Source organism: Poecile atricapillus, chromosome 30 (genome assembly GCF_030490865.1).
Source record: "Poecile atricapillus isolate bPoeAtr1 chromosome 30, bPoeAtr1.hap1, whole genome shotgun sequence".
Classification (NCBI taxonomy): domain Eukaryota; kingdom Metazoa; phylum Chordata; class Aves; order Passeriformes; family Paridae; genus Poecile; species Poecile atricapillus.
The window spans coordinates 702,788-725,792 of NC_081278.1; the positions used below are offsets into that span (position 1 = coordinate 702,788).

Below are 23,005 nucleotides of genomic sequence, written 5' to 3' on the forward strand. Positions count from 1 at the left end.
CCCACAGGTGACCCCATGACCCTGTGGGTGACACTGTGACCCCACGGGTGGCCCTGTGACCCTGTGGGTGACACTGTGACCCTGTGGGTGACACTGTGACCCTGCAGCTGACCCCATGGGTGGCCCTGTGACCCCATGGGTGACACTGTGACCCCACGGGTGACCCCGTGACCCCATGGGTGACACTTGGACCCTGTGGGTGACCCGTGACCCCATGGGTGACACTGTGACCCTGTGGGTGACCTCATGACCCTGTGGGTGACACTGTGACCCCGTGGGTGACCCCCACATCGCTGTGGGTGACACCACAACCCCATGGGTGACCCCAGCGTCCCCATGGGTGGCACTGTGACCTTGTGGGTGACCCTGTGACCCCAGGGGTGACCCCAGGGGTGACCCCATGAGTGACCCCATGAGTGACCCCCACCGCCACGGAGGCCACGCCCGGTCCCCAAGGGTGACACTGTGACCTCACAGGTGACGTCAGAGGTGGCACTGTGACCCTGCAGGTGACCCCGTGGGTGGCACTGTGACCTCACAGGTGACCTCGTGACCTCACAGGTGGCACTGTGGACCCCATGGGTGGCACTGTGACCTCACAGGTGACCTCGTGACCCCGCTGGTGACCCCGTGACCCCACAGGTGACCCTGTGACCTCACAGGTGGCACTGTGACCTCACAGGTGACCTCACGGTGACCCCACCGCCACGGAGGCCACGCCCGGTCCCCGAGGGTGACACTGTGACCCCCCCAGCCCCCCAAGGACACCGCGCTGGCTCTTGGGGACACTCCTGTCCCCTCCCCCCAGCCCCCCGAGGACACCGCGCCGGCTCTTGGGGACACTCCTGTCCCCTCCCCCCGGCCTCGGGGGGTGACACCCCGGCTCTTGGGGACACTCCTGTCCCCTCCCCCCCGTGGGGATGGGCTGGCACCATCCGCTGTCCCCGCGTCCCCTCCCCCACCCCGCGCTGCTGACGAGGTTTTTAATTAATGAATTAATTAATTAATTATCGGGGGGGGGGGGAGGGGAAGGACGAAACTGTGAGTGACGGTGACACCGCGGCACCGTGACATCGCCACACCGCGACTGTGACCCCCTGTCCCCACCCTGTGACCCCCCCATGTCCCCTCCCCGTGTCCCTGTGTCCCTGTCCCCACTCCGTGTCCCTGTCACCTCCCCATGTCCCCTCCCTGTGTCCCTGTCACCTCCTTGTGTCCCCTCCCTGTCCCTGTCACCTCCCTGTGTCCCTGTGACCCCCCCATGTCCCCTCCCCGTGTCCCTGTCACCTCCCTGTGTCCCCATGTCCCTGTCCCCACCCCGTGTCCCCTCCCTGTGTCCCTGTCCCCACTGTCACCTCCCTGTGTCCCCATGTCCCTTTGTCCCCTCCCTCTGTCCCTGTGTCCCTGTCCCCACCCCGTGTCCCTGTGTCTCTGTCACCCCACCATGTCCCTGTGTCCCTGTCACCTCCCACCCTGTCCCTGTCACCCCACCATGTCCCTGTGTCCCCCAAGTCCCCGTCACCCTGTCCCTGTCACCCCCCCATGTCCCAATGTCCCTTTGCCCCACCGTGTCCCCCCCACTGTCACCCTGTGACTCCCCCATTGTCACTTTGTCCCCCCCCTGTGTCCCTGTCACCTCCCCCGTGTCCCTGTCACCCCCTCCATGTCCCTGTGTCCCCGTGTCCCCCCCCATGTCCCCATGTCCCCATGTCCCCTGTCCCCATTGTCCCCGTGTCCCCCCCCGTGTCTCCGTGTCCCTGTCCCCCCCCCGTGTCCCTGTCACCCCCTCCATGTCCCCGTGTCCCTGTCCCCACTGTCCCCGTGTCCCCCCCTGTGTCCCCATGTCCTCTGTCCCCTGTCCCTGTCCCCCCTGTCCCCATGTCCCCCCCGGGTCAATAAAAGCTTTTCTATTCCTGCTCAGCCGCGGCCTCGGCCCTGGGGACCCCCGGGGTGGGGGAGGGGACACTGCGGTGACACCCGGGGACCCCTCCCCTCCCCCCTCCAGCCCCTCCCCCACTTTAAGGCCATTTTCACCATTTTTTGGGTTTTTTTTTTGGGTTTTTTTTTTATCGCTTTTTTATTTCGCGGCCAAATTCAATTCCCCGCGTGAAAAAATAGCTCTGAGCCCCTCCCCCACCCGCCCCTCCCCCCCCCACCCCCCGCGGGGCCCCCGCCCCTCCCCCCCCACCCCACGGGGGCCCCCCCGTTTGGCACAGCCCCTCCCCCCCCCCTTCCTGAGTCAGAGACCCCCCCCAAAACGGGGGGCGCGCCCCTCCCCCCCCCCCCAAAAAAAAACAACCCCGGAGACAACGGGGGGGGGAGGGGGGAGGGGAGGGGGGATTGCACCGATCCCAGGGGAGGGAGGGGGGTCATGAATATTCATGAGGTGTTAATAAATAGTAATTAAAGGGGGGAGCTCGTTACAGCGCAGCCCGGGGGGGGGAGGGGCTGGAGACCCCTCCCCCCCAAAAAGCACGAGGCGAGGGGGGGCCCCCCCCAAACATGCAGCGAATTGGGGGGGGGGAGGGGGAGGGGGAGCGGCCAGGGAGCAATTAGTCCTCATTAGCATCTCATTTGCATAGGAGTCATTGCATAAGGCTCCCGTCGCGCTGGGGAGGGGGGGATGGGGGGGGGAGGGGGGGTTTGGGTGGATTCAGGGAGTTTTGGGGGTTTTTTTTGCATATAACAATAAATACCGGCGGGTCGGACATGCAGACATGCTGGTCGGGGGTGGGGCGCCCGGGGGGGCCCCAACCCCAAACTGCCGCCCCCAGGGACCCCCCCGGGGGGGGGAGAACGGGTTTGGGGGGGTCCCGGCCCCCCCCAAAGGGGGCAAGGCCTGTTTTGAGGGCTCTGGCCTAGTCCCGTTACCATGGAAACGCAGCCTGGCCTCACAGTACAGCTCAGGCCTGCTTCTGTTACCATGGAAACGCAGCCTGGCCTCGCAGTACAGCTCAGGCCTTGTCCCGTTACCATGGAAACGCAGCCTGGCCTCGCAGTGAGGGCTCAGGCCTAGTCCTGTTACCATGGAAACGCAGCCTGGCCTTGCAGTAGAGCTCAGGCCTTGTCCCGTTACCATGGAAACGCAGCCCGGCCTCACAGTGAGGGCTCAGGCCTAGTCCCGTTACCATGGAAACGCAGCCCGGCCTCACAGTGAGGGCTCAGGCCTAGTCCTGTTACCATGGAAACGCGGCCTGGCCTCACAGTACAGCTCAGGCCTGCTGCCGTTACCATGGAAACGCAGCCTGGCCTCGCAATAGAGCTCAGGCCTGCTCCTGTTACCATGGAAACGCAGCCTGGCCTCGCAGTACAGCTCAGGCCTGCTCCTGTTACCATGGAAACGCAGCCTGGACTCGCAGTGAGGGCTCAGGTCTAGTCCTGTTACCATGGAAACGCGGCCTGGCCTCACAGTACAGCTCAGGCCTGCTCCTGTTACCATGGAAACGCAGCCTGGCCTCGCAATAGAGCTCAGGCCTGCTCCTGTTACCATGGAAACGCAGCCTGGACTCGCAGTGAGGGCTCAGGCCTAGTCCTGTTACCATGGAAACGCGGCCTGGCCTCACAGTACAGCTCAGGCCTAGTCCTGTTACCATGGAAACGCAGCCTGGCCTCGCAGTACAGCTCAGGCCTGTTCCTGTTACCATGGAAACGCAGCCTGGCCTCGCAATAGAGCTCAGGCCTAGTCCTGTTACCATGGAAACGCAGCCTGGCCTCACAGTACAGCTCAGGCGTGCTCCTGTTACCATGGAAACGCAGCCTGGCCTCGCAGTGAGAACTCAGGCCTAGTCCCGTTACCATGGAAACGCAGCCTGGCCTCGCAGTACGGCTCAGGCCTGCTCCTGTTACCATGGAAACGCAGCCTGGCCTCGCAGTGAGAACTGAGGCCTAGTCCCGTTACCATGGAAACACAGCCTGGCCTCACAGTACAGCTCAGGCCTAGTCCCGTTACCATGGAAACGCAGCCTGGCCTCGCAGTACGGCTCAGGCCTAGTTCCGTTACCATGGAAACGCAGCCTGGCCTCACAGTGAGAACTCAGGCCTGCTCCTGTTACCATGGAAACGCAGCCTGGCCTCGCAGTGAGAACTCAGGCCTAGTCCCGTTACCATGGAAACGCAGCCTGGCTTCAGAGTGGGGCCGGTTTCCCCCCCTGTCCCCCTCTCTTGGGGCGCCGGTGCCACCACAGGGGGACAGAGGGGACACCCGGCTGGGGCCCTACCTCCGCCGTCGTCATCGGCGCGTCCGGCGGCTCCAGTTATTGCTTGGAGGGGTGTGGGGAGCCCGGGAGGGGGGACACGAAGGGTTGGGTGGGGGTGGGGACAGACATGGGGGACACAGAGGGGACACACGAGGTGAGGTGACACCGATTGAGGGAGGGCTCCCCAAGTCCTGAGTGATCATGGAGGAGGAGGAGGAGGAGGAGGAGGAAGGGGGGGACACACACGGGGGTGGGGAACAACAGGGACACCCAAACCCCCCCAAAACCGGGGTGGGCTCGGGGTGGGGAGGGGACCCCAAATTTGGGGTGGGGGGGGACAACACCCAGTCCAGAAAGTGCAGTGCAGCCTTTGGGGTGACATCGGGGCGGGGGGGTCCCCTCGTCACCCCCTTTCACAGTCTCTTAGGGGGGCACCCCTCCATTTTGGGGGGGTCTCCGGTCCCTCACAGCGAGGGTGGGGGAGGGGTGGGGGTGTCCCCAAAGTCACCCCCCCCCCCCGTGCCGGGGGTGCCCCCTCCCCCCATTGCCACTGATGAGTTTTTTTTTCCCCCAGGGTGGGGAAAGGGGGGGGGTGGGGCAGGAAAAGGGGGGGGTGCAGGGGTGGGGGAGGGGTCTCCCCTCCCCCCCCCTCAGAGGATGGAGGGGATGGGGGAGCGGGGGCGCCGGGGGGGGCTGGGGGAGCTGAAGGGGGGCGCGGCGGGGGCCACCCGCACCCCCGTGATGCTGTTGAGGCTCCGCGACTTCTCGTAGCCTTGAGGGGAGGGGGAGACAAAAACGGGGGGGGAGAGGGGGGGTCAGCACCCCTAAAAAAACCCCAGAGCCCAAAACAAACCCCCCAGACCCCAAAAATAACCCCCAGACCCCAAAACAAACCCCCCAGACCCCCCCAAAAAATACCCGACCCCAAAAATAACCCCCAGACCCCAAAAAAACCCCCACAGACCCCCCAAAAAAAACGCCCCAGACCCCCAAAAAAATTCTCAGACCCCAAAAAAAACCCGACCCCCCCAAAAAATACCCGACCCCAAAAATAACCCCCAGACCCCAAAACAAACCCCAGACCCCAAAAAAAAACCCCCAGACCCCAAAAAAAACCCCCCCAGACCCCAAAAAGAAACCCCAGACCCCCAAAAAAACCCCCCCAGACCCCCAAAAAACCCCCCAGACCCCCCAAAAAAATCCCCAGACCCCAAAAAAAAACCCCAGACCCCAAAAAAACCCCCCCAGACCCCCAAAGAAAACCCCCCAGATCCCCCCAAAAAAACCCCAGACCCCAAAAAAAAAACCCCCAGACCCCCAAAAAACCCCCAGACCCCCCAAAAAAAACCCAGACCCCCCAAAAAAAAACCCCAGACCCCAAAAAAAACCCCCAGACCCCCCAAAAAACCCCCAGACCCCCCAAAAAAACGCCCCAGACCCCCAAAAAAAACCTCCAGACCCCCCAAAAAAAACCCCACACCCCCAAAAAAAAACCCCAGACCCCAAAAAAACCCCCCCAGACCCCCCAAAAAAAAATTCCCAGACCCCCCAAAAAAAACCCCAGACCCCAAAAAAAACCCCCAGACCCCCCAAAAAACCCCCCGAGACCCAAAAAAAAAATTCCCAGACCCCAAAAATAACCCCCGGACCCCCCAAAAAAATTCCCAGACCTCCAAAAATAACCCCCAGACCCCAAAAACAAACCCCCAGACCCCAAAAAAAAACCCCAGACCCCAAAAATAACCCCCAGACCCCAAAAAAAAACCCCAGACCCCCAAAAAAAGCCCCCAGACCCCAAAAAAAAAAAACCCAGACCCCCCCAAAAAAACCCCCAGACCCCCCCATTTCACACCCCCAACACCCCAAATTTGGGGTTTCCCCCCTCCCCCAGGAGAGTGGGACCCCCCCCCCCCAAAAAGGAAACCCCCACCCCAAAATTTGGGGACAACCCCCTCCCCCCCCCCCCCAAGGGGTTTAAGGATCTCCCCCCCCCCCCCAAAAATTGGGGACCCCTCCCCTCCCCCCGGGATTTGGGACCCCCAAAAATTTTGGGACCCCATGAAGAGATGGGGGAGGGGGGGGGACCCCTCCAGTTTAGGACCCCCCCTCAAATGTGGGACCCCCTCCCCCCCCCCCCCAGGAGTCGGGGTTGTCTCCCCAAAATTTGGGGTCACCCCTCCCCCCCCAGGAAATTTGGGAATCCCCCAGGGGGTCCTGAGGGGGCGTTTTGGATTCCCAGGTCTTTTTTGGGGGTCCCAGGTGTGTTTTTGGGGGTCCCAGGTGCAATTTTTGGGTGTCCCAGGTGTATTTTGGGGGTCCCAGGTGTGTTTTTGGGGATCCCAGGTGTATTTTGGGGGTCCCAGGTGTATTTTGGGGTTCCCAGGTGTGTTTTGGGGGGTCCCAGGTGTAATTTTGGGGGTCCCAGGTGTGTTTTGGGGGGTCCCAGGTGTGATTTTGGGGGATCCCAGGTGTGTTTTTGGGGGATCCCAGGTGTGATTTTGGGGTCCCAGGTGTATTTTGGGGGTCCCAGGTGTAATTTTGGGGTCCCAGGTGTGTTTTGGGGGCTCCTGGATGTGTTTTTGGGGATCCCAGGTGTGGTTTTGGGTGTCCCAGGTGTGTTTTTGGGGGTTCCCAGGTGTGTTTTGGGGTCCCAGGTGCAATTTTTGGGATCCCAGATGTGATTTTGGGGGTCCCAGATGTGTCTTGGGGGTCCCAGGTGTATTTTGGGGGTCCCAGGTGTAATTTTTGGGTTCCCCAGGTGTATTTTGGGAGTTCCCAGGTGTATTTTGGGTGTCCCAAGTGTGTTTTGGGGGTCCCAGGTGTATTTTTGGGGTTCCCAGATGTGTTTTTAAGTGTCCCAGGTGTGTTTTGGGTTCCCCAGGTGTGTTTTTGGGGGTCCCAGGTGTGTTTATGGGGGTTCCAGATGTGTTTTTGGGGATCCCAGGTGTATTTTTAGGGTCCCAGGTGTATTTTTGGGTTCCCCAGGTGTGTTTTGGGGGTCCCAGGTGTGTTTTGGGGGATCCCAGGTGTGATTTTGGGGTCCCAGGTGTGTTTTGGGGGTCCCAGGTGTATTTTTAGGGGTTTCCCGGGTATTTTTGGGGATCCCAGGTGTGTTTTTGGGTGTCCCAGGTGTGTTTTTAGGGGTTTCCCGGGTATTTTAGGGTTTCCCGGGTATTTTTGGGGGTTCCCGGGTATTTTAGAGGTTCCCGGGTGTTTTTGGGGGTTCCCGGGTGTTTTTGGGTGTCCCAAGTGTGTTTTTGGGGGTCCCAGGTGTGTTTTTTGGGGTTCCCGGGTATTTTAGGGGTATCCCGGGTGTTTTTGGGGGTTCCCAGATGTGTTTTTGGGTGTCCCAAGTGTGTTTTTGGGGGTCCCAGGTGTGTTTTTAGTGGTTCCCGGGTGTTTTTAGGGGTTCCCGGGTGTTTTTAGGGGTTTCCCGGGTGTTTTTGGGGTTCCCGGGTATTTTTGGGGGGGTCCCAGGTGTGCTTTTGGGGATCCCAGATGTGTTTTTGGGGGTCCCAGGTGTGTTTTTGGGGGTTCCCGGGTATTTTAGGGGTATCCCGGGTATTTTTGGGGGTTCCCGGGTATTTTTGGGGGGGGGTCCCAGCTGCCCCCCCCCATCTCCCATTGAAGCAGCGCCGCGGTGCGGGGGCGGGCATTGCGCATGCGCAGCGGTGCGGAGTGGGCGGGGCCAGGCGCGCGGAAAGGGGCGGGGCCAAGGGCGGGGCCAGGACGAGGGCGCCCCCTCCCGGCTGACCTGCGGCGCCTTCGGGGGTCTCAGGCGGTGACGAGCGCTGGGGACAGAAGGGGAGAGGGGAGGGGTCACCCCGGGGCAGGGACCCCCTGGTGGGGATGGGGACCCCCTGATGGGGACAGGGACCCTCTATGGGGACAGGGATCCCCCCTTGATGGGGACAGGGACCCTCTGTGGGGCTGGGGACACCTTGATGGGGCTGGGGACCCTCTGTGGGGCTGGGGACACCTTGATGGGGCTGGGGACCCTCTGTGGGGCTGGGGACTCTCTATGGGGACAGGGACCCCCCTGATGGGGACAGGGACCCTCTATGGGGCTGGGGACCCCCCTGATGGGGCTGGGGACCCTCTATGGGGCTGGGGACCCCCTGTGGGGACAGGGACCCCCTGGTGGGGACAGGGACCCCCTGATGGGGACAGGGACCCTCTATGGGGCTGGGGACCCCCCTGATGGGGCTGGGGACCCTCTATGGGGCTGGGGACCCTCTGTGAGGCTGGGGACCCCCTATGGGGACAGGGACCCCCTGATGGGGACAGAGACCCCCCTGATGGGGACAGGGACCCTCTGTGGGGCTGGGGACCCCCTGTGGGGCTGGGGACCCCCTGGTGGGGACAGGGACCCCCCTGTGGGGACAGGGACCCCCTGATGGGGTTGGGGACCCCCTGTGGGGACAGGGACCCCCCTGTGGGGCTGGGGACCCCCTGATGGGGACAGGGACCCTCTATGGGGATGGGGACCCCCTGTGGGGATGGGGACCCCCTGATGGGGACAGGGACCCTCTATGGGGACGGGGACCCCCTGAAGGGCTGGGGACTCTCTATGGGGACAGGGACCCCCCTGATGGGGACAGGGACCCCCCTGATGGGGACAGGGACCCCCTGATGGGGGCAGGGACCCCCCTGATGGGGCTGGGGACCCTCTATGGGGACAGAGGACCCCCTGATGGGAACAGGGACACCCCCCCGATGGGGACGGGGACCCTCTATAGGGACAGGGACCCCCCTGATGGGGCTGGGGACCCCTTAATGGGGACGGGGACCCTGACACGGGGACAGGGACCCTCTATGGGGCTGGGGACCCCCTGATGGGGACGGAGACCCTCTGTGGGGCTGGGGACCCTCTATGGGGACAGAGACCCCCCTGATGGGGACAGGGACCCCCTGTGGGGCTGGGGACTCTCTATGGGGACAGGGACCCCCCTGATGGGGACAGGGACCCTCTATGGGGCTGGGGACCCCCTGATGGGGACGGGGACCCCCCTGTGGGGCTGGGGACCCCTTGATGGGGACAGGGACCCCCTGTGGGGACAGGGACCCTCTATGGGGACAGGGACCCCCCTGCTGGGGACAGGGACCCCCTGCTGGGGACAGAGACCCCCGGGCCCCCCCAGCCAGCCCCACCCCTTGCACGCGCGTGTGCAAGGGGCTCCCAGAGCCCCCCAGCGCCGGGGGGTCTGTGCAAGCTCTGCCCCCCCCCCCCCCCCTCCCAGTTCCCTCCCAGTTTGCCCAGTTTGGGGACGGGGGTGGGGCTGGGGGGACATGCAGGAAGGGGGAGGGGGGATTTGGGGACCCCCCCCCTCAAAGGGGGAATATGGGGGGGGGGGTTTGGGGGACCCCCAGGGGTATCATGGGGGTGACATTGGGGGGGGGGACATGGAGGGGAATTTGGGGACTCCCGGGATTTCGGGGTGCCCCGGGGGGGGCAAAATTGGTACCCCCGGGATTTTGGGGGGGGCTTTAGGAGCCCCAGGGGTTTTTGGGGGGGGTTCCCGGTACCCCCAGAATTTCGGGGTTTTTTTGGGGGGGGTCCAGGCACCCCCAGGATCTCAGGGATTTTTTTGGGGGGGGGTTCAGGCACCCCCAGAATTTTGGGGTTTTTTTGGGGGGGTTCCCGCTACCCCCAGAATTTCGGGGTTTTTTTGGGGGGGTCCAGGCACCCCCAGGATCTCAGGGATTTTTTTTGGGGGGTTCCCGGTACCCCCAGGATCTCAGGGATTTTTTGGGGGGGTTCCCGGTACCCCCAGGATCTCAGGGATTTTTTTGGGGGGTTCCCGGTACCCCCAGGATCTCGGGGATTTTTTTGGGGGGGGTCTCAGCACCCCCAGGATCTCGTGGATTTTTTTGGGGGGGTCTCAGCACCCCCAGGATCTCGGGAATTTTTTTGGGGGGGTCTCAGCACCCCCAGGATCTCAGGGTTTTTTTGGGGGGGTTCCAGGCACCCCCAGGATCTCAGGGATTTTTTTGGGGGGGTCTCAGCACCCCCAGGATCTCAGGGATTTTTTTTGGGGGGGGGTCTCAGCACCCCCAGGATCTCAGGGATTTTTTGGGGGGGTCTCAGCACCCCCAGGATCTCGGGGATTTTTTTGGGGGGTTCAGGCACCCCCAGGATCTCGGGGTGCCCCGGGGGGAGGTTCCAGGCACCCCCAGCATCTCGGGGTTTTTTTTGGGGGGGGTCCAGGCACCCCCAGAATTTCGGGGTTTTTTTTGGGGGGGTCCAGGCACCCCCAGGATCTCGGGGTTTTCTTGGGGGGGGGGGTTCAGGCACCCCCAGAATTTCGGGGTTTTTTTGGGGGGGTTATCATTACCCCCAGAATTTCGGGATTTTTTTGGGGGGGTCCAGGCACCCCCAGGATCTCAGGGATTTTTTTGGGGGGGGTCTCAGCACCCCCAGGATCTCGGGGTTTTTTTTGGGGGGGTTCCCGCTACCCCCAGAATTTCGGGGTTTTTTTGGGGGGGTCCAGGCACCCCCAGGATCTCGGGGTTTTTTTTTGGGGGGTCCAGGCACCCCCAGGATCTCAGGGATTTTTTTGGGGGGGGTCTCAGCACCCCCAGGATCTCAGGGTTTTTTTGGGGGGTTCCCGGTACCCCCAGCATCTCAGGGATTTTTTTGGGGGGGTCCAGGCACCCCCAGGATCTCAGGGATTTTTCTGGGGGGGTCTCAGCACCCACCTTTGCGCAGGGGCCCCTCGGGGGGGGGCGCGTAGTCGGGGCCCAGCAGGAAGCAGGCTCTGTCGCGGCCGCAGCGCTCGCGGCCCCCCCCGGCCCCGGAGGAATTTGGGGGGCCCCCCCCGCGCTCCTCGGGGGACAGGGGCTGGTCGATGGGGGGACAGTCCTCCTGCGCCAGCGCCGCCCGCCCCGCCTCCCCGTTGGGGCGCGATTCTGCACCGGGGGGGGCACCCAAATTGGGCTGGGAACACCCCCAGAGGGGGGTACAGCCCCCCCAAAACGCAACAGTGCAGGGGGGGGACCCCCGGATAGGGGTGGAGACCCCCAAATATGGGTGGACCCCCCCAGATACAGGTGGAGCCCCCCCAGGTAGGGATGGACCCCCCCCAAACAGCCCAAACTCTCCCTAAAATAGCCCAAATTGCCCCCAAAATGCTCCAAATTCCCCCCAAAATGCCCCAAATTCCCCCCAAAATGCCCCAAATTGCTCCAAACTCCCCCTAAAATGCCCCAAGATCCCCCCAAAATGCTCAAAATCCCCCCAAAATGCTCCAAACTGCCCCCAAAATGCTCCAAGCTCCCCCCAAAATGCTCTAAACTCCCCCCAAAATGCTCAAAGTCCCCCCAAAATGCTCAAAATTCCCCCAAAATGCCCCAAACTCCCCCCAAAATATCCCAAACTGACCCCAAATACCCCAAACTCCTCCCAAAATGTCCCTAAAGTACCTCAAACTCCCCCAAAATGCACAAAACTCCTCTCAAAATATCCCAAACTGATCCCAAAATATCCCAAAGTGACCCCAAAATATCCCAAACTGACCCAAAATGCACCAAACTCTCCCCAAAATATTCCAAACTCACCCCAAAATATACCAACCCTTCCAAAATACTCAGTTCCCCCCTAAATAATCCAAACAACTCCTGGTTTCCCCCAAAATACTCCAAACTCTTCCCAAATCCCCCAAAATATCCCCCAAAACACACCCAGCTCTCATAAAATATCCCTAAATCAATGTTCTCCCACATCTTCCCCCCCAAAATTCCCCCAAGACTCCCAAATTCCACAAAACGCCCCCAAAATCCACCAAATCCCCTTCAAACTCCTCCAAAAATCCACTAAAGCTCCCCAAACACCTTCAGGCTACGCCAGAACCCCAAAAAGTTCCCAAAAATCCCTCTCAGGAACCTCCAAAATCCACTGATACCCCACAAAATCCACCAAAGTCCCCCCAAAATCCACTGAGCTCTGCCAAAACCCCTTCAAACCCACCAGAACTCCCCCAAATCCCCTCCAAACTCTACCAAGACCCCCTAAAATCCACTAAACTCCCCCCAAACTCCCTCCAAACCCTACTAAGCACCCCTAAACCTCACTGAAACCACCCCAAACCCATCCAAAGCTCAGCCTAAACACCCTAAACCTCACTGAAACCACCTCAAACCCCCCCTAAACCTCACTGAACCCACCCCAAACCCCTCCAAACCACCCCTAAACCTCACTGAAACCACCTCAAACCCATCCAAAGCTCAGCCTAAACCCCCTAAACCTCACTGAACCCACCCCAAACCCCTCCAAACCACCCCTAGACCTCACTGCACGCACCCCAAACCCATCCAAAGCTCAGCCTAAACACCCTAAACCTCACTGAAACCAACCCAAACCCCTCCAAACCCTACCAACCACCCCTAAACCCACCCCAAACCCCTCCAAACTCAACCAAGACCCCCCAAACCCCACTGCACCCATCCCAAACCCCTCCAAGCTCAACCAAGACCTCCTAAACCCATCCCAAACCCCTCCAAACTCAACCAAGAGCCCCAAACCCATCCAAACCACCCCCAAACCCACTGAACCCACCCCAAACCCCTCCAACCAACCAGACCCCCCAAACCCCACTGAACCCACCCCAAACCCCTCCAAACCCTCCACCCCAAACCCTCAGAACCCACCCAAAACTCAATCCAAATTCCCACCATACCCTCCAAACCTACAAGACCCCCAAACCCCTCAATCCCTACCAAACCCCCCCAACCCCCCACTACCCACCCCAAACCCCCAAACCCCGCCAAAACCCCCCAATCCTACCACCCCTAAACCCACCCCAAACCCCCCAAACCCACTCCAACCCCCCCACCCCCACGAACCCCCCAAACCCCCTCCAACCCAACCAAGACCCCCCCAAACCCCACAGAACCCACCCCAAACCCCCCAACCCCACCAAACCACCCAAACCCACTAAACCCCACTAACCCACCCAAACCCCCCAAACTCAACCAACCCCCCCCAAACCCCCCACAAACCCACCCCAAACCCCTCCAAACTCAACCAAGACCCCCCCAAACCCCACTACCCCCCACCCACCAACCCCAAACCCCCCACCCAACCAACCCAGACCCCCAAACCCCACCTCAAACCCCACCCCAAACCCCCTCCAAACCCTACCAAGACCCCCCCAAACCCCACTGAACCCACCCAAACCCCTCCAAAATCCCACCAGACCCCCCCAAACCCCCACCACCCCAACCCTACAGACCCACCCAAAACCCCTCCAAAATCCACCAACACCCCCAAACCCTACCCAACCACCCCTCAAACCCACCCCAAACCCCTCCAAACCCTACCAAGACCCCCCCAACCCCACTAAACCCACCCCAAAACCCTCCAAACCCAACCAAGACCCCCCAAACCCCACTGAACCCACCCCCAAACCCCACCCAAACCCTACCCAAGACCCCACTCAAGACCCCCCCAAACCCCACTGAACCCACCCCCCAAACCCCTCCAAAATCCACCAAACCCTCCCCAAACCCTACCAACCACCCCTAAACCCACCCCAAACCCCCTCCACAACCCCCCAAAGACCCCCCCAAACCCCACTGAACCCACCCAAAACCAATCCAAACCCCACCCAAACCCCGCCCCAAACCCCAACCAGCCCCACCCCCTGAACCCACCCCAAACCCCTCCAAACCCTCCCAAGACCCCCCAAACCCCACTGAACCCACCCCAAACCCCTCCAAACCCTCCCAAGACCCCCCCAAACCCCACTGACCCCCCAAACCCCTCCAACCCTCCAAGACCCCCCCCAAACCCCTCCAAACCCACCCAAACCCACCCCCAAACCCCCCTAACCCACCAACCCCCTCCAAACCCAACCAAACCCCACCCACCAACCCCCACTGAACCCCCCCAACCCCTCCAAACCTCCAACCAAGCACCCCAACCCCCAAACCCCACTGAACCCACCCAAAACCAATCCAAAATTCCACCAAACCCCTCCAAACCCTCCCAAGACCCCCCAAACCCCACTGAACCCACCCGGGGGGGTGCCCCACTCACCGGCCCGGTTGATCTCCACCACCTCCTCCTGGGCCAGGGGACAGGCCGGGGGTCTCCTGGCGGCGCGGGGGCTGCCGGGGGCGTTGGGGCCGGAGCCTGGCGAGCCGTAGCCGGGCGAGCCGGGCTGGGGAGGCCTGGGGATGTGTTTGTTCTTCTTCTTGGGCAGCTTCTGCTTGGCCATGGCCAGCGAGTAGTACATGCCGAAGTTGTTGACGATGACGGGCACGGGCATGGCGATGGTCAGCACCCCGGCCAGGGCGCAGAGCGCGCCCACCAACATCCCCGACCACGTCATGGGGTACATGTCGCCGTAACCCAGCGTGGTCATGGTCACCACCGCCCACCAGAAGCCGATGGGGATGTTCTTGAAGTAGGTGTGGCGGCTGCCGGTGACGTCGTCGGGGTCGGCGCCGATGCGCTCGGCGTAGTAGATCATGGTGGCGAAGATGAGCACGCCCAGGGCGAGGAAGATGACGAGCAGCAGGAACTCGTTGGTGCTGGCGCGCAGCGTGTGGCCCAGCACGCGCAGCCCCACGAAGTGCCGCGTCAGCTTGAAGATGCGCAGGATGCGGACGAAGCGCACCACGCGCAGGAAGCCCAGCACGTCCTTGGCCGCCTTGGAGGACAATCCCCGCAGCCCAACCTCCAGGTAGAAGGGCAGGATGGCCACGAAGTCGATGATGTTGAGGCTGCTCTTGATGAAGTCGCGCTTGTCCGGGCAGAAGCTGACGCGCATGAGGAACTCGAAGGTGAACCACACCACGCACAGCCCCTCCACGTAGGTGAGGAAGGGCTCGGTCTCCACCTCCACGGCCACCTGCGTGCCCGTCTCGTTGCCCGTGGTCACCGTCTCCGTCTTGTTGATGACGCGGTTGAAGGCCTCGTGTGTCTCCAGGCAGAAGGTGGTGATGGAGATGAGGATGAAGAAGAGCGAGGCGAAGGCCACGTACTGTGGTGGGGAGGGGGGGAGATGGGTCGGGGGGGGGTGATGAGACCCCCCCCAAAAAAAAAAACCTCACCCACATGGAGTGACCCCCCCACCACGGGGAAGGGAATGGGGGTGAGACCCCCCCCCAAAATTCATGGATAACGCCCCCCACACAAAGCACTGAACCCCAAAAGGATGGGGGGATCTGGGGGTCTGAATTCTGACCCCCCCAAATCACTGACACCCCATAAATTCATTGGGGGGGGCAGGATCTGATTGTGACCCCCCCAAATCACTGACACCCCATAAATTCATTGGGGGGGGGGGTCAGGGGTCTGATTCTGACCCCCCCAAATCACTGACACCCCAAAAGGATGGGGGGATCTGGGGGTCTGAATTCTGAGCCCCCCAAATCACTGACACCCCATAAATTCATTGGGGGGGGCAGGATCTGATTCTGACCCCCCCAAAATCACTGACACCCCATAAATTCATTGGGGGGGTCACAGGTCTGAATTCTGACCCCCCCAAATCACTGACACCCCATAAATTCATTGGGGGGGGTCAAAGGTCTGAATTCTGACCCCCCCAAATCACTGACACCCCATAAATTCATTGGGGGGGGTCACAGTCCAAATTCTGACCCCCCCAAATCACTGAAACCCCAATAAATTCATTGGGGGGGGGTCACAGGTCTGATTCTGACCCCCCCAAATCACTGACACCCCAATAAATTCATTGGGGGGGGGTCAAAGGTCTGATTCTGACCCCCCCCAAATCACTGACACCCCATAAATTCATTGGGGGGGGGCAGGATTTGATTCTGACCCCCCCCAAATCACTGACACCCCAATAAATTCATTGGGGGGGGGTCAAAGGTCTGAATTCTGACCCCCCCAAATCACTGACATCCCAATAAATTCATTGGGGGGGGTCAGGGGTCTGAATTCTGACCCCCCCAAATCACTGACACCCCAATAAATTCATTGGGGGGGGGTCACAGGTCTGAATTCTGACCCCCCCAAATCACTGACACCCCAATAAATTCATTGGGGGGGGGTCAAAGGTCTGAATTCTGACCCCCCCAAATCACTGACACCCCAATAAATTCATTGGGGGGGTCATAGGTCTGAATTCTGACCCCCCCCAAATCACTGACACCCCAATAAATTCATTGGGGGGGGGGTCAGGGGTCTGAATTCTGACCCCCCCCAAATCACTGACACCCCAATAAATTCATTGGGGGGGGCAGGATTTGATTCTGACCCCCCCAAATCACTGACACCCCATAAATTCATTGGGGGGGGGCAGGATCTGATTCTGACCCCCCAAATCACTGACACCCCAATAAATTCATTGGGGGGGGGTCAGGGGTCTGAATTCTGACCCCCCCAAATCACTGACACCCCATAAATTCATTGGGGGGGGTCAGGGGTCTGAATTCTGACCCCCCCAAATCACTGACACCCCATAAATTCATTGGGGGGGATCTGGGGGTCTGAATTCTGACCCCCCCAAATCACTGACACCCCATAAATTCATTGTGGGGGTCACAGGTCTGATTCTGACCCCCCCAAATCACTGACACCCCATAAATTCATTGGGGGGGGTCACAGGTCTGATTCTGACCCCCCCAAATCACTGACACCCCATAAATTCATTGGGGGGGGTCACAGGTCTGATTCTGACCCCCCCAAATCACTGACACCCAATAAATTCATTGGGGGGGGGTCAGGGGTCTAATTCTGACCCCTCCCCCCCCCCCCCAAAAACGCTGAACCCCCAAATAACCGCGGGGGGAGGGGGGGGGGGGACGCACCCAGGTGTCCCCTGGTTCTTGACCCCCCCCCAAAAAAATCACTGACACCCCCAAATCGGGAGGGAGGGGGGCGCAGTCTGAGGGGGGGGTGGGGATGGAACCCAGGGGACAGCGAGGGGGGGGTTTGGGGACACCACGGGGGGGGGGGGACAGGACAATATTTAGGCCATGGGGGGGGGAGGGGGAGATATTTGGGGACATTGTGGGGGACACAGGGGGGATATTTGGGGACACTGTGGGGGACACGGGGGGGGAGGGGGGGGATATTTGGGGACATTGTGGGGGACACAAGGGACACGGGGGGGATATTTGGGGACATTGTGGGGGACACGGGGGGGATATTTGGGGACATTGTGGGGGACACGAGGGGGAGGGGGGGGGATATTTGGGGACATTGTGGGGGACACGGGGGGGGATATTTGGGGACACTGTGGGGGACACAAGGGAATATTTGGGGACATTGTGGGGGACACAAGGGGGATATTTGGGGACATTGTGGGGGACAAGGAACACGGGGGGGATATTTGGGGACATTGTGGGGGACATGAGGGGGGGATATTTGGGGACATTGTGGGGGACACAAGGGGGGAGGGGGGGGATATTTGGGGACACTGTGGGGGACACGGGGGGGATATTTGGGGACATTGTGGGGGACACAAGGGACAAGGGGGGGATATTTGGGGACACTGTGGGGGACACGGGGGGGATATTTGGGGACATTGTGGGGGACACGGGGGGGATATTTGGGGACACTGTGGGGGACACGGGGGGGATATTTGGGGACACTGTGGGGGACACGGGGGGGGATATTTGGGGACACTGTGGGGGACACGAGGGGGGGGATATTTGGGGACATTGTGGGGGACACAGGGGGGATATTTGGGGACATTGTGGGGGACACGGGGGGGAGGGGGGGATATTTGGGGACATTGTGGGGGACACAAGGGGGAGGGGGGGATATTTGGGGACATTGTGGGGGACACGGGGGGGGATATTTGGGGGACACTGTGGGGGACACAAGGGACACCGGGGGGGGGATATTTGGGGACATTGTGGGGGACACGAGGGGGATATTTGGGGACATTGTGGGGGACACGAGGGACACGGGGGGGATATTTGGGGACATTGTGGGGGACACAAGGGACAAGGGGGGGGATATTTGGGGACACTGTGGGGGACACAAGGGACACGGGGGGGGGGATCTAGGCCATCTGGGGGGGTTCGGGGGGACACAAGGGACAGCAGGGGGGGATCTAGGCCAGGCTGGGGGGGTTTGGGGACGCGATTTAGGCCAGGAGTGAGGGGGGGGGGGGGTGACACGGAGGGAGGGGGCCCCGGGGGGGGGGGAGGGGATGTAGGACAGGCCGGGGGGGGGCGGGGGAGGGGGCACCGCAGTGCGGTCCCGCTCCCCCCTCCCCTCCCCCCCCCGGCCCCGCTGCGGCAGGATCGGGGCCAGCGGCTGCGGGGGGGGGAGGGGGGGGACACCGGGGACATCGGGGGGGGGGGGGGGGGCGCTGGGGACACGGGGGGGGGAGGGGGGGGACAGAGCGGGGGACACGCACAGCCCATCCCCCCCCCATCCCCGTGTCCTCCCGGTACCCCCCGTGTCCCCCCCTCACCCCCCCGCCATGTCCCCTGTCCCCCCCCCCCCCCGAAGTCCCCGCGGTGTCCCCGAGACCCCAAGAGTTCTGCTCACCCCCCCCCCCCCAAATCAACCCGGAGACCCCCGAGACCCCTCAGAGGCTCCGATCACCTCCTCAAGAGACCCCTCACGGACCCCAAAGAGCCTCTCAGAGACCCCCAAACCTCCTGGCAGACCCCCCAGAACCCCTCAGAGACCCTCCAAAACCCTTCAGAGAACCCCAAAACCCTTCAGAGAACCCCAAAACCTCTCAGAGACCCCCAAAACCCCTCAGAGAACCCCAAAACCTCTCAGAGACCCCCAAAACCCCTCAGAGAACCCCAAAACCTCTCAGAGACCCCCAAAACCCCTCAGAGACCCCCTAAACCCTTCAGAGAACCTCAAAACCTCTCAGAGACCCCCCAAAACCCTTCAGAGAACCCCTAAACCCCTCAGAGACCCCCTAAACCCCTCAGAGACCCCCAAAACCCTTCAGAGAACCTCAAAACCTCTCAGAGACCCCCAAAACCCTTCAGAGAACCCCAAAACCCCTCAGAGACCCCCTAAACCCTTCAGAGACCCCCTAAACCCCTCAGAGACCCCCCAAAACCCTTCAGAGAACCCCAAAACCCCTCAGAGAACCCCTAAACCCCTTAGAGACCCCCTAAACCCTTCAGAGAACCCCTAAACCCCTCAGAGACCCCCAAAACCCTTCAGAGACCCCCTAAACCCTTCAGAGAACCTCAAAACCCCTCAGAGACCCCCCTAAATCCCCAGAAACCCCCCTCAAAGATGCTCTAAACCCCCTCTGACACCCCCTAAACCCCTCGCAGCCCCCCTAAAACCCCTCAGGTAACACTCAATCCCCCCCAGACCCCCAAGACCCCCTCATGGACCCTCTTAAGTCTCTCCCAAGCCCCCCCAAACCCTCTCACAGACCCCCAAACCCCCTCAGAGATGCTCCAAAATCCTCAGGGACCCCCAAACCCCTCAACTCCCCCTTTCAGAGATGCCCTGAGCCCCCTCTAAGCTGCCCGAGACCCCTCAAATTCCCTTCAGAGCTCCCCCAACACCCTCCCAGACCCCCGAGACCCCCTCAAAGACCCCCTAAACCTCTTGAGAGGTGCCTTAATCCCCTCACAGACCCCCTAAGCCCCCTCAAAAATGCACTGAACCCCCTCGGAGCCCTCCCAGGACCCTCTCAGAGCCTTCTTTAACCTGAGAGACGCCCACTGCAGACCCACAAAACCCCTTTAACCCCCTCAGGGCCCCCCTAACCCTGTCAGAGACCACCCCGCACCCTCAAAATCACTTTAACACCTCCTAAACCCCCTCAGGGATGTCCTAAACTCCCTCAGACATCCCAAACTCCCCTCTGGAATGTCCTGAACCTTCTCAGAGCCCCCCTAAACCCCCTCAGAGGTGCCCTAAAACCTTCAGAACCCCCCTAAACCCCCTCAGAGGTGCCCTAAAACCTTCAGAGCCCCCCTAAACCCCCTCAGAGGTGCCCTAAAACCCTCAGAGTCCCCCAAGACCCTCTCAGAGTCCCCCTAAACCCCCTCAGAGGTGCCCTAAACCCCTCAGAGCCCCCCTAAACCCCCTCAGAGGTGCCCTAAAACCTTCAGAACCCCCCTAAACCCCCTCAGAGGTGCCCTAAACCCCTCAGAGTCCCCCAAGATCCCCTCTGAGCCCCCTTAAACTCAGTCACATTCCCCCCAAAACCACCTCAGAGCTGCCCTAACCCTCTCACATCCCTCCTAAACCCCTCCAGGGCCCCCTTAACCGCCTCAAAATCCTCCCTGAAACCCCCCAGAGTTTCCCAGACCCTCCTCAGACCCCTCAGATCCCCCCGAAACTCCCCCTGAAGTCTCTGAGTCCCCCAAGGGCCCCTGAGAGAGGCCCCAAACCCCCTCACAGCCCCCCTAAACCCCTCAGAGGTGCCTTAAATGCTCTCACAGTGCCCCGAGACCCCCTCAGAGCCCTCCTAACCATCCTCAGACACCCCTGGATCCTCCTCAGAGACCCCCCTAAAGCCCTCACATCCCCCCTGACCCTCCTCGGACACCCCTAAACCCCTCCAGAGGCTCCCTAAAACCTCTCGGACACCCTGAAACCCCCTCACATCCCCCTAACATCTCCCTTAACTCCTCTCTGAACCTCTGCAGCCTAAAAACTGCCCCTAAAAACTGCCAATCCCCCTCAGAGCCCTCTAAAGCCCCTCAAAACCCCACTAAACTCCCTCATAGCCCCCCAACACCTCTCAGACCTCCCCTACTGCCCTTCAGAGCCCTCGCAGACACCCTCAGACACCCTCAAACCCTCTCATATCTCCCCTAACAGACCCCAAAACCCCTCAGAGCTGCCCTAAACCCCTCTAGAGCCCCCCTAAACCCCTCTAGAACCCCCCTAAACCCCCTCACAGCCCTCAGGACCCCTTCAGAGCTGCCCTAAACCCCTCTAGAGCCCCCCTAAACCCCCTCACAGTCCTCAGGACCCCTTCAGAGCTGCCCTAAACCCCTCTAGAGCCCCCCTAAACCCCTCTAGAGCCCCCCTAAACCCTCTCACAGTCCTCAGGACCCCTTCAGAGCTGCCCTAAACCCCTCTAAAGCCCCTCTAAAACACCTCAGAAATGCCCTAAACCTCTCCAGAACCCCCCTAAATCCTCTCATATCCCCTCAGAACCCCTTCAGAGCTGCCCCAAACCCCTCTAGACCCCCTCAGATCTGCCCTAAACCCCTCTAGACCCCCTCAGATCTGCCCTAAACCCCTCTAGACCCCCTGAGATCTGCCCTAAACCCTTCTAGATCCCCTCAGATCTGCCCTAAAACCCTCTAGACCCCCTGACATCTGCCCTAAACTCCTCTAGACTCCCTGAGATCTGCCCTAAACTCCTCTAGACCCCCTGAGATCTGCCCTAAACCCCTCTAGACCCCCTGACATCTGCCCTAAACCCCTCTAGACCCCCTCAGATCTGCCCTAAACCCTTCTAGATCCCCTCAGATCTGCCCTAAACCCCTCTAGAACCCCTCAGATCTGCCCTAAACCCCTCAGAATCCTCTCAGATCTGCCCTAAACCCCTCTAGACCCCCTCAGATCTGCCCTAAACCCCTCTAGACCCCCCTCAAGCCCCCCCTCACAGCCCCCAGGACCCCTTCAGAGCTACCCCAAACCCCTCTAAACCCCCTCAGAGCCCTCCAAAACCTCTCCAACTCCCTCCTAGCAGCCCCAAGCCCCTCACCCTGGCCATCCGCGATGAGTAGGGGTCCTCGAAGAGCGCCCAGAGCCGCGGCCTCCAGCGCCTCCACCAGCTGGCGGGCCGGCCCTCCTCCAGGCACAGCCGCTTGGGCTCGGCGGGCTCGGGCGGGCCGGGCCCCTCGGGGCTCTCGAAGCTGTCCAGGGCCTCCTCGGCGTCGCGGTGCTGCCGGTAGTTCATCCAGCAGCAGGCCTCCACGTCCGTCTCGTCGATGCCCCAGAAGGCCAGCTCCTCCTCGAACAGCGGCCCGCACACATCGGCCGGGCAGTGCAGCTTGCCGGTGCGGTAGTAGTTGAGCACGTAGGCGAACACGGCCGGGTGGCGGTCGAAGAAGAACTCGCCGGCTCCGGCATCGTAGTCGAAGCGGGCGGCGGCGCCCGGCTCGGCCAGCCCGGCCAGGCGGGTGCCGGGCAGCGTCTGCAGGGTGCTGCGGTAGGTCTCATGGCGGACGCCGCCGACGTTGATCACCACTTTGTCGCGCTCGGCTTGCCAGCCCATGGCGACAGGCGCGACAGGAGGAGGGGGCGAGAGTCGCGATAGGAGGAGGGGGCGAGGGGAGGGAGCGGGGACGGCGGGTGCCGCATCCCGGCGCGGCGGGGCGGGCGCGGGGGGCGCAGGCGCGGCGGGGACGGGCCCGCACTGAGGGGAGGCCACGCCCACACTGAGGGGAGGCCACGCCCACACTGAGGGGAGGCCACGCCCACACTGAGGGAGGCCACGCCCACACTGAGGCAAAAAGCCCGCCTTTTTAAAACCACGCCCACTCTGAGGGGAAGCCACGCCCACTCTGAGGGAAAAGCCCGCCTTTTTTAAACCACGCCCACCGTGAGGGGAAGCCACGCCCACTCTGAGGTAAAAAGCCCGCCCTTTTTAAACCACGCCTATCGTGAGGGGAAGCCACGCCCACTCCAATGGGTGACGGCCCCCCCGCCCCCTCCCCGTTGATCACCAGTCGCGATAGTCGCGATAGTCGCGGGGGGAGGGGGGGGGGAGTGTCGGGACACGCCCACCGTGAGGGGAGACCGCGCTGGAACCGAGCAATGGACACGCCCACACAGCGAAACCACGCCCACATGGCGGAGGCTCCGCCCACACGGGTGTCCAAACCCCGCCCCTCATTCCCCACAGGTGAAGCCACGCCCAGCACAGGCT

At 61.6% G+C, this 23,005-nt stretch overlaps 1 protein-coding gene and 1 long non-coding RNA gene across 3 annotated transcripts; both read right to left on the reverse strand.

The window, feature by feature from the left end:
* Window positions 1-6: 6 nt before the first annotated feature.
* LOC131589940 (uncharacterized) lies at window positions 7-1,366 on the reverse strand. The gene is made up of 4 exons (XR_009279892.1): window positions 1,350-1,366; window positions 688-1,157; window positions 205-648; window positions 7-145 (listed from the first exon to the last, which is right to left on the reverse strand). It is a non-coding gene; the product is annotated as an uncharacterized LOC131589940 (long non-coding RNA).
* A 3,480-nt stretch (window positions 1,367-4,846) lies between these two features.
* Window positions 4,847-22,449, reverse strand: LOC131589937 (potassium voltage-gated channel subfamily C member 1-like). Of its 2 annotated transcripts, XM_058859775.1 has the most exons (5): window positions 21,839-22,449; window positions 14,233-15,181; window positions 10,896-11,105; window positions 7,951-7,987; window positions 4,873-4,968 (listed from the first exon to the last, which is right to left on the reverse strand). In XM_058859775.1, the coding sequence occupies exons 1-4, from the start codon at window positions 22,349-22,351 to the stop codon at window positions 7,971-7,973; spliced, it is 1,689 nt and encodes a 562-aa protein (XP_058715758.1). In that variant the 5' UTR covers window positions 22,352-22,449; the 3' UTR covers window positions 4,873-4,968; window positions 7,951-7,970. The 2 variants fall into 2 exon arrangements, with proteins under 2 accessions (XP_058715759.1, XP_058715758.1); XM_058859776.1 differs by lacking the exon at window positions 7,951-7,987 and having other exon boundaries at window positions 4,847-4,968.
* Between the last annotated feature and the right edge of the window lie 556 nt (window positions 22,450-23,005).